This window comes from Scardinius erythrophthalmus (assembly GCF_964197995.2).
Source record: "Scardinius erythrophthalmus genome assembly, chromosome: 16".
Taxonomy (NCBI): Eukaryota; Metazoa; Chordata; class Actinopteri; order Cypriniformes; family Leuciscidae; genus Scardinius; species Scardinius erythrophthalmus.
Window position 1 is genome coordinate 35,888,115 of NC_138236.1, and position 11,513 is coordinate 35,899,627.

The 11,513-nt window shown below is 37.2% G+C and overlaps 1 protein-coding gene across 1 annotated transcript in view; it reads left to right on the top strand.

Moving 5' to 3' along the window:
* The first annotated feature begins 1,972 nt into the window (after positions 1 to 1,972).
* The window catches only part of ppp1r8b (protein phosphatase 1, regulatory subunit 8b), a 9,999-nt gene continuing 458 nt past the window's right edge, over positions 1,973 to 11,513 (top strand). The window contains exons 1-7 of the mRNA XM_081388383.1: positions 1,973 to 2,134; positions 2,433 to 2,493; positions 4,724 to 4,877; positions 4,968 to 5,185; positions 7,754 to 7,898; positions 9,894 to 9,958; positions 10,047 to 11,513. The exon at positions 10,047 to 11,513 is cut by the window's right edge and continues 458 nt beyond it. Coding sequence (XP_081244509.1) covers positions 2,085 to 2,134; positions 2,433 to 2,493; positions 4,724 to 4,877; positions 4,968 to 5,185; positions 7,754 to 7,898; positions 9,894 to 9,958; positions 10,047 to 10,400 — 1,047 coding nt within the window. The 5' untranslated portion in view covers positions 1,973 to 2,084 and the 3' untranslated portion in view covers positions 10,401 to 11,513. The remainder of the gene's footprint in view (positions 2,135 to 2,432; positions 2,494 to 4,723; positions 4,878 to 4,967; positions 5,186 to 7,753; positions 7,899 to 9,893; positions 9,959 to 10,046) is intronic.

The following is an 11,513-nucleotide window of genomic DNA, read 5'->3' on the forward strand; positions in this document are numbered from 1 at the left end:
AGTTTCTGGTTGTAAATTTCCGAAGAAATGGGATAACCTTTAACATTGGTTTGTGTTTTTATATGTATTAACTCAATATTACAGTTTTTTCATGTTGTGTTAGCTGACTCCATCTTGTTGTTTTGTGTTAGTTTACTAAAATCATCTGCTTAAGTCTATTGCAGATATTGATATTCATACATGCGTTACCTTGGCTTTCTGCATAACATTCCCCTTTGTGGATGCATAGATGGAGGGAGGTCGCTTACACATCCCCCAAGGAATCGGGTCTCCTTTAGGACCCCGAGTGATCCCATTGGTTTAACTGACTTTAAGTGGGTACTATTTTTAACACCTGATTAAAATTCCTGCAAAATTACATTATGATTTATAACGTTAAAATGCGTTATAATGGCCATTAATGTCTTTTAAATTACATAGTTCATATAGTAGTATATAGCCTAACTGAAGCTATAGGTTGTGAAATCAAGCATTTCTCCCTCTTACTGTGTTTTTTTTAGCTAGCTTATTAACTAGCATAGTAGAAAACATCTACCCGATTAGCCTACAAGCTTATCTTATATTATATTAGGTATGTTTTTTGCTTCCAATATATTTCCCAATTGCATGTTTCAAATGATGTTTGTGTTGACAATTAATATTATAGCAGCCTATTATATACTATATGATGCAGAAAAGTTAGTTCTTGCATTCATGACCTCGAGACTAGATTACTGTAATGCTTTATTAGCCGGTTGTCCTGCATCCTCAATAAACAAGCTACAGTTAGTCCAAAATGCCGCCGCTAGAGTTCTTACTAGATCAAGAAAGTTTGACCATATAACACCGATTTTATCATCCCTACATTGGTTACCTATAAAGTTCCGTATTAATTACAAGGTATTGCTACTGACTTATAAAGCCCTAAACGGCTTAGCTCCAGTCTATTTAACGGATCTTCTATCGCCCTATAATCCATCGCGCTCTTTAAGGTCACTAAGTTCGAGGCTTTTGGTCATACCTAGGATATCCAGATCCACCAAAGGAGGGAAAGCATTTTCACATTTAGCTCCAAAACTCTGGAATAGTCTTCCGGATACTGTTCGTTGCTCAGACTCGCTCTCCCAGTTTAAAACTAGATTAAAGACGCATCTCTTCAGCCAGGCATTCATATAATACTGTTAATCTTACAGTTAAATCCGACCTCTAGTTCATAAACGCCAGAGGAGAACTGGCCCCCGACTGAGCCTGGGTTCTCCCAAGGTTTTTTTTTTCTCCATTAGGTCACCTGATGGAGTTTTTCGGTTCCTTGCCACTGTTGCCTTTGGCTTGCTCAGTTGGGGATATTTGGGGATATTTAATTTAATTTAATTAATCAATCAACAATACTATTGATCAGCACTACCAAACGTGGACGTTTTCCATTAGAAACAAACATTGATGTATTATTTTAATTTAATACTGTGAAGCTGCTTTGATACAATCTGTTGTGAAAAGCGCTATATAAATAAACTTGACTTATATCACATTACTATTATTGTGCAAAATTAATATTAAATCACTTTACAGAACATAGTATGTTGCAACAATCCTTATCCTTATAAAAAAAAAAATTTAAGACATGGTTGTGTTTTATTATGCAAAACATAGGCATTCATTATTATATTTCAAGCATGTTGTTTGTGCACTTAATGCAATAAACCACATACAATAGTTAAATTGGTAATAATTAGTCAATACATCGCGATTACTTTTGATCAGGCCTTACCGCCTGGGTCCTATTGGAGATTTCTTATGACAACAGACCAGTGTTTTGACCGTTGCAATATGGCGGACGGCTCACGATAGCGGCCCATAATGAGGCATCTATGTGTATAATCTATGGTTCACGCACGTTCAGCCTTTCACCACAGAGGGATTCGTTAATTCGCCATTTGACCTGACGCCCACTTTACTCACGTATGCTTTTAAGCCAATCAGTCACGACTACTGAGAGAAATTCGCGTTACGTTGTTAATATTCATGAGCCGGAAGACGGTGCCGTTTTAGCAGCTTACCCAGGATGCTCGGCGTTTCGATAGCAAAGCATTGAAGAATGTGTGACAATGGCAACAAATACTACAGAGATTAATCCAAATTTCGACTGTCCTTCATGGTAAAACAACAACAAAACACTGCAGTACATGCTAGGTTTAGTGCATGAAAAAGGCTTATTCTAACCCAGCATTAAAACAACAGTCTTACACCGAGCTGTTAGCTCTTGCTCTTTAGCAGATATATACCGTCACACTAATGGAACTGAAACTTGTTGTTATACATAGAGCATTATTTGTGGAGAAGAGTAATTGATCAAACTAGGGAACATCCCAGAAGCCAAATGCGTTATTTATGATCATAATCTACACAGTGGATGATTTGTGGAGTGAGATGATTTGATGAGTTTTGCATTTCAGGGCAGGAAAGCCTCCAGCAGGGCTGCATTTGGACGTGGTGAAAGGAGACAAACTTGTTGAGGTATTGCATTGAGTTTTAAGGATATTGGTTCATAACTTAAAGTGGACTTGTTAATAAGAACTTAACCATCACATATTTTGTAAATTGTTCTAGGACCTTGTGTCGCTCCAAACCTGTATGCTGTTATATGGAAGAAAATCATTTTTAAAGATTCTTTGATGCAAGTCTTTTCCATGCAAAGTTAAAAGTGACCACACCTCTAAAAAGGACAATCATAAGCTAAATATATACAGTGTATTATATATATATATATATATATATATATATATATATATATATATATATATATATATACAGTAGCCTACTGTGCAAAAGTCTTAGCCACGTTAAAATGGTTTTAAGCCAGTTATTTGCTGTAGTGTGTCAGTAGGAAATATCAGTTTACATTTCCAAACATTCCTTTTGCCATTAATTGTTATAATCCAGTGAGATTTTTGAAGAAACTGCAGCAACGTCTCCAAGAATAAGTGTACCTGGACAAAAGCTGTTTTAAATGATTTAAAAAAAAAAAAAAATGTATTAAATTATTTTAGAAGCATCCTTTCTTTACAGCGTTTTTACACAAGTGCCTAAAACCTCACGGTACTGTAGATGTGCAGGTCGATTTCTTTAAACGTCTTGGAGACGTTGATGCAGTTCTTCTGGATTTAGTCTGTCTCAGTTTTTTCTGTTTCTCCATGTAATCGCAGACGGACTCGATGATGGTGAGATCATACCGGCTGTTGTCAGACTCTTTGTGCATACAGAAATCTCACTGGATTATTACAATTAATGTTTGAAAATGTAAACTGATATTTCTTACAGATGCACTGCAGCAAAATATATAAATAACTGGCTTAAAAAATTTTTGGGCGGTGAAAATACTAACATGCCTAAGACTTTTGCACAGTGCTGTGTGTGTATATATATATATATATATATATATATATATATAGGGCCATATGACACGTATATAACCATAACATAACAGCATACGGTTTTATTTAATTATCTGGGTAAACCATATCTTTTTATAATAAATAAACTGCACCAGATACTGACCTGACCGCCTGCAGCTCAGTTGAGTTTTACTGATGCGTGCATGATGGTGGCTGTCAGGTCCCAAACCGGTGCTAGAGAAACACAAGACCCTGAGATTTAAGCTCTGAGAGAGGAGTCACTCCTCAGGTGTTATAACTCCAGGGCACATTATCACATGCTACGTGTACTTCTGTAGAGCTGGGTCGTATGACAAAATACTGTGGTGCTATGAGTAATTTTATATCATGGACACTGAATATATCGCAATATAGTGGTTTATATACAGTGCCATTCAAAGTGGAATCTGAGAACATTCAAGGCAAGACACTAAAGGTTAATAATAGGGTAATATTTTTAACTAATAGAAATCACCATATTCCCCAGTTGATTAATCAGAGTACATTAAGACTGTACATTTTGTATTACAAGTTTCCTGAAATGTTATGTTTAAATATGAGGCATCATCTAATAAAAAATGCCCTAGTATACATTTACAGTAAACAAAGTCTGAATATAAAGCCAGGTTGAAATACTTGCTTAATTTTGTTGACGCATTAAAGTTTTTTTTAGAGGGGATTTTGGATAACTCTCTTTATCATGCCATGCATACGAAAACACTGTCAACTGGAGCTAAACAAACTTTACGGTTTTATAGAAATAAAACTAAAATTTGGTTTTGAAGTGGAAATTTCTGTCTCAGTGCAGGAGAAAAAAAAAAAGTAATTTTGCGAAAATTGCCCTAAAAATATATGTATTATAACTTAAATCTACAGACCCAAACACATGTTTTGGGAGCAAAATAACCCCAAATTTACCAGTGCTGGACACATTTTTTAAATAATTTTTTTATACTGTAGTGTCTTGCCTTAATTTCTGATATTCAAAATCAAATTTAAAGTTGCAGGATTTTGAGAAGCAAAGCAACATTATGAAATATTTCTGCACCATTTCTGTAGCAACTCAATAAAAAATGCAACAATACAAGTTTTTTTCACTAGGCTTATTTCCATTATTTTTCCATTATATATGAGTTATTTCACTTTTCTTGGAACTTGGACACAATCCAGAAGAGATAAGATAAGAGTTATTAAATGGTGAACTAATTTCTACACTTTCTGCACAATTATATCTGATTGTTTGTGTTGACGGAGTAGTTTTGAGCTCACAGAATAAGTTTGAATGCAAGACGACTGAAGCGCTCTCTCTGCAGAAACTGATCATTGATGAAAAGAAGTATTATTTGTTTGGGAGGAACCCAGACGTCTGTGACTTCACCATCGACCACCAGTCGTGCTCTCGCGTGCATGCGGCCCTCGTCTACCACAGGCATTTGAAACGGGTGTTTCTCATCGACCTCAACAGCAGTAAGTGCACCTAGACCAATGAGAAACATTTATCAGTCAGATTAACGGTATTCAAGACTCTAAACAAGCGTGTGTGTTGATGTCATGTAGCTCATGGTACGTTCCTGGGACACATTCGCCTGGAGCCCCACAAGCCCCAGCAGGTTCCCATCGACTCAACTATGTCATTTGGCGCGTCCACGCGCGTCTACACCATTCGGGAGAAACCTCAGAGTCAGCCGGGCTCTGGCGTCGGGGAAAGTAAAACTGGTGATGACGAGGAGCTGAAGGGACTTCTGGGACTTCCCGAGGAAGAAACTGAACTGGAGGTACAGTTTACCTAATACCTCTGTAATATTCCTACTTATTCTTTACTCTAATTCTATATATGATAAATTCATAAAAACTGAATCGCACAAGTATGGGAATTTATAGTGAAAGACTATTTTCCGTGTCCAGTTTTCAAATTTTCAGTTGTCACCACCATAGCAGTCAAATTTTACATTTATCACTACAACAACTCCTCTTCATCAGAGAAATGTTTCCATCACATATCCATATATATATATATATATATATATATATATATATACATATACTGACGGATCAAAATCTGAGGCCCATGTTTCATTTGCATTTGTAATCAACCTTCAAAAAAGAGGGATATCCATCCCTAAACAGCTCAATTTCTACAGCAGAAGCAAATGCTATAATTTTGGCATTGGACTATATAAAGACTATCCAACAGCAGGGCTCCAGACTAACTTTTCCACTGGTTGCACTGGTGCTACCAACTTTCTCCGTTGGTCGCACCTTTTTTTTTTTTTTGCTACATGCCATGGGATTAATCAATGCATGCTGATGAATTAGTGGTCTTAATCTGCATACCCTAGTTTTGCACTGATGTAGAAAGACTGACAGTGACACAAGACCTCATGTTAGCTAAATGTTTTAATCTTTTAACTCTCAAAAAAACTTTTAAAAAAACATGTATGTTCTTTAATGTTTGATTATAATTTTACTGTCTTCACATAGGGATGGGAATTGATAAGATTTTATCTATATCAGTGCCACTGACGATTCTGCTTATCGATCTGGGCCCGGTTTCCCGATAACGCTCACTCTTAGCCTGCTAAGAAGACTCGAAAGATATATCTTACCAAATTTGTTTATTTTCCTAAGTGTGTTCCCCGAACTATACCTTAGAAAGCTGCTTAAGATATACCTTCTTAAGTGCAACGTGACCCGGTGCTGTCCGTGGCGATGGTGCTGAATTGGTTGAAATCGATGGCTCGACAATCAATTATTCTCTCGTGCAGGGGCTGTTTATGTGAGAAAGCGGTGATCTTTATAAATGAAGCACTTCAGAAATAGTTGAAATTGCAATTTATTATGATTATTGGATATTATAAAAAATAATCCAAACTATAATAGCCTATAATAGCCTAACCTACATATTTTAAAATTGTAACATATAGCCTATTGCTGCCACAATAACCTTTTCAAAAATTTACGTGCCGCCTTTTATTTCCCATTTTTGTTCGCTGAGGTGGAGCTGCGATGAAATATTGTTCTTGTGTAAATACTTTCCAGCATTTCAGTAATAAAAGTTTACATCTTGCATACGGTGCTCGGCAGTGATCAAAAAGGATTCAAACCGTGAATTTTGAATCTCTTTGGATTCAGAAGATTTGGATTCAGACGGCAATTAAATTACCACACGACCTGTTTGTCAACAAACAGAAGGTACTAATTTGGCCAGGGATTTTTACGCGGGTTGGGTGAGAAAAACACTGATATTATGGATTCGGACGGCACTAAAATCACCGACTTACCCCTGTAAATGTTTAAAATACCGGACGAGCCCATGAGAAACAATATTAGCGTCCGAATAGGACTTAACTGACAGTAGCCTATGCTTTCACTGGCCTTTAAAAGAGCGTTTTAATTAAATTAATAATATTGTATAATAATATAATTAAAAATCTAACAACAATCAGTGTAATGACAATTTTATTCTTTGCATGAAAACACTTGAATTAGCCTAATTTAATACTGTCTGGGTGTATTAAAACTTCAGAATTATATTCATATAGACCTGCAACAGTGATAAGGTAAAGCTAAGAGTGGTCCAGACCAACCTTATGAAAGTGTGACTTACAGAAGATATACTTAGCATACGAACGTTTCGGGAACCGTCCCATAAGGTTAAGAGAGAGGTTAAGGAATAGGTTAAGAACTACTTAGAGATAAGAACGCTTTGGGAAACTGGGCCCTGATTCTTTAACGTTTCTCTTAACGATTCTTGATAGCACTGTGTGGAAAAATGTGGAATGTGAAAAAAAACATGTGGTTTTATTTCTTTTGAAGCTTAAGCTTGAGTAAGCAAACTGTTCTTTTTATGTAATTTATGTAATAAATAGAACCTTATTGTAAAGTGTTACTGATTAGTTATACACCGATTCAGACGTCTCCTGAGTTCACTGTTGGAAAGATCAGTTGTTTTAACCTTTCAATAAAATGAATCAGTTCAAAGGAGTCATTAGTTCGCGAATTGGAAGTGTCATGCGTGTTGTGTGATTATCCCAGCAGTTAGGACATGGACATCCAAGATTTCTGTCAACACAATTATTTAACACGTTATGGCATGGGCGATATGAACAAAATCTTACATCATGATATGAGTATTTTTTTTTTCACAATAGCAATTTATATAATCAGGTATCTAGATGATTTCCTTTGATATCAAGATTTAATATATTAGTGAAAATTCACAATTATTTAGCTGTTTTCAGGCTTTTGACTAAACTTGCATATTTTGCAATGACCCATACATTGCATACATTACAGTGAATGAACTGCTATAAAAAAAAAAATGTTTTAATGAATTTTGGCAGAACCTGACTGAGTTCAACACCGCTCATAACAAGCGCATCTCCACCCTCACCATAGAGGAGGGAAACCTGGATATTCAGAGGCCCAAGAGGAAGAGGAAGAACTCCAGAGTGACCTTCAATGAAGAGGATGAGGTCATTAACCCAGGTAGAGTGAGCTGCCATAAAGAAAACCTGAGCCTCAATCCACTACTGAGCCACTTAGGACTTGATGCTTAAGTAAGGGATAATTGACGACGGGCCGTTGAATTATTAGAAAAATAATGCACACCCGAGGTGGTAATGCGGTCACGACACGAAGCGGAGTTACACCTCGGGTGTGCATTATTTTTCTAATAATTCAACGGCCCGTCGTCAATTATTCCGCTTATACTTTGGTTACCACACCTCGAAACATTGTTCAGATGATGTATTTCAAGACGTTTGTCAAGTTTTTTTTTTGTCAAATCCCAACGCATCTAACCCCAAGCCTCCGTTGCTAATTCCTAAATGTAATTTTAGATCTAGTAACGGAGGTTTGAGCCACTGATAGCAGACTTAGTAATTAGAGAGAGAGAGAGAGAGAGAGAGAGAGAGAGAGATTGCAATGAGACAGAAAAGCATGTGTGTCAATATTATTTTATTTTTTAATTATTTGTTCTAATTAATTTGTTAAATCTTTTTTTGTCTATTATTGACAGTAGTCTAGCCAAATAAATGAAACAAAGCCCTTTTAACAAGTAGGCCTATCAATATTTATATTGATTATATTTATATATTCAGTTTAATTTTCTATTGATTATAGATAGGACTATATACTCTTTATTAAAATTAAACTGCACGTTTCCATTGATTGTGAAGTTAGATATCGGAAATGGCAGTTAAAGCTCAAAGGGATACTCCACCGTCTTTTCATATTAAACTATGTTATTCCCTTAACTAAGACGAGTTGATACATACCTCTCTCGTCTCAGTGCGTGAGTAATATCTTCACTCGTGAAAAATCCTCTCACCGGCCCCCGCTCCCTCTGGTGAAGATATTACTCCGCCAAGACGAAGTGCTTACAAGCACTTGCTATGGTATTCCGCCATACAATATAGTTATCCATTTTACACGCTTAGAAAAGCGCAACGTTTTGTTTTTTGTCACCGTCCTAGGTCGAGTTACACTACGCGAGTAACTGTGTTTAAATAGGGAAAACGTGGAGGTGTTTGGTAGCTTCTCTGCTTGGCCCATAGTGAATGAACTGAGTGAACAAAGTTTCGCCGCGCGCCAGAGCGATTGAGTGCACGCACTGAGACGAGAGAGGTATGTATCAACTCGTCTTAGTTAAGGGAATAACATAGTTTAATATGAAAAGACGGTGGAGTATCCCTTTAATTGTCTGTCATTGTTACGAATTGTATCCTATCTTCCGTTATTACAGTTAACTATGCAAAGTGATATGGGGCTGTAATGCGGTCCAAGACCTGCCTAGAACTACTTTTGCCGTGCGTTTCCCTGAAATAATTACACACATTAGAACGTTCGTCAACCAATCAGATTCAAGCATTCAACAGCCCCATAGTATAACTTCGACTATTCACTATTCAAACATATGAGGGAGATAAAATATGCACTCTGACAAGCATCTACAACATTACTATATAAACACCATGACGTAAGCGCTGGCACAATTCATCAACAGCAATAAGCAATCACTTTGCATAAATGCACGGTATTCATTGATTGCAAACTGCAAAACAGTAGAACACACTACAGCGCCGTGTTTCTGCTGTGGAGTGTGCAGCGCTCATATTTATCTAATTAAATCATCGGCTGTTGAAGTTTAGTAAATACCTTCATCCGTATTGCGACTACTTCCATTCCGTCCACAAATTTAAGACCTCTTAAAATGATAATTAAGACTTTTCTCATACCATTTAAGACATTTATTGATCTTAAATTTGATTAAACTGAACTCCAGACCTGCAGGTGTGTGAAGTGCCCCTTTTTTTTTGATGGAGAGGAAGATCATCACAAAAATGACTCAAATATTGGTTTGTTCATCATACAAAGCTGTCGTTTGATTTCAGAAGACTTGGGTTATAGCATCCCTCACTACTTTTGTGAAGCTTTCATACTACCTTTTTTTAACAGTGTGTGTGTTGTTCACTCTTTTAGAGGACATCGACCCCTCTGTTGGGCGTTTCAGAAACATGGTCTCAACAGCTGTGGTTCCTATTAAGGTAAAACGTCTTCATATCTCGAGTCGTTCAGCCAAATGCTAAAAGGGAGTGTGATTTACATAAACGTCTATGTTGGTTTACTCAACAGAGGAAGAAAATGGGCGGTAGTAATGCGCTGGGAATCGAGGAAAGCGTAACGCGACACATGCACGCGTTCCCCTTGCAAGGTGGACTCTACAGAGACCTTCCTCCGGCCAGTCATGAAGCTCAATCCACAGGAGCTCCCAGCGGAGCCGCCATCCTGGGAGGCCTGCCGTTACCCCAGCCGAACCCTGCCCCGGACGTAGACCTGGCCCACGAGGCCCCGCCACCCCCGCTCAAGCTCAACCCCACACCTTTAACCGGCCCGTACGTGTCCGAGCTGCTCAACGAACCCCGCAAGAAGAAGTATGCTAAGGAAGCCTGGCCTGGCAAGAAGCCCACTCCGTCTCTGCTTATTTAGTAATGTAGGAAGTGTCGGACTCTTCTGTCCACATGAACTGTATCTCGAAGAAGCTTCGAGTTCTACTGGACTACAAGAATCTGCTTTAATGCAAGAAATTCATATGGACGTTTTAAAGGAATGATTTTCCCAAAAATGAACATTTGACTTGCACGTCATTCCAGATTGGTATCATATTCTGAATTTGATGACAAAAAGGCAGAATGTCTTCATTTGCTCAATTCACTTCGATTTAAAAATAGGTGCATTTCACTCTGTTCCTCACAGTAGATAATCTGATCTTGGCCTTATAAATCATCCGTTTTTGTTTTATGTAAAACAGCTGTTTGGATATTGTGCTTTAGAACTTTTGTGCTTTACAGAAAAACAACAACAACAGGGTTCGCAGTGACATGAGGGCGAGTACATGACAGTTTTCATTTTTGTTTGAACTTGAAAAGCCAGCATAATGAACATGATGAAAAGGAAACAAAAGTACATCACTTGACCCAAATAGCAAAATGTGTCATAATTAGCTTGAGATTCACGAGGGTTTATCTTTTATAGTGTACTCTCTTTTTTATATGACTATTTATGTAAAATGTTTACAAGCACAGGCTTTTTATGTACACATTTTGAAACCGTTAGCTGTTTGGCCGAAACACTTCCATTAGCATCATACATTCAGATGAGATAGATCTTCCACAAACCTGTGCTACGCTTTAAAACTGGTGAAAATCGGCATTACTGTAACACTTTACCTATTGTGAAGATTCTTTGACCTTCTTCAGCTGTTCCACGCTGTTTTATTCCCCTTAATATACAAGCAGAGTGAAGTGTTTAGATGATGGTAACGTTGTTCATCAGGTGTTTCCCTCCAGACTGTCTTCACTGTTGAAGAAAGATAAAATATGATGTTTTATACTCTTATGTTCTGTTTGGTACATTTGTTTGTACATATCACTCACAATAAAACCTTGTGTATTTTTTATATATTTAAACTTTGTAATTACCAATTTCAGACTCTCTTTTTTTGGTGGTGGTTGTATTTTTGCTAACAGAGATGCATGCTGGGAAGCATGCTATAAGAATTCCTAGCAATCCATTATGACAGGTGCTGAAGAACAAAAACAA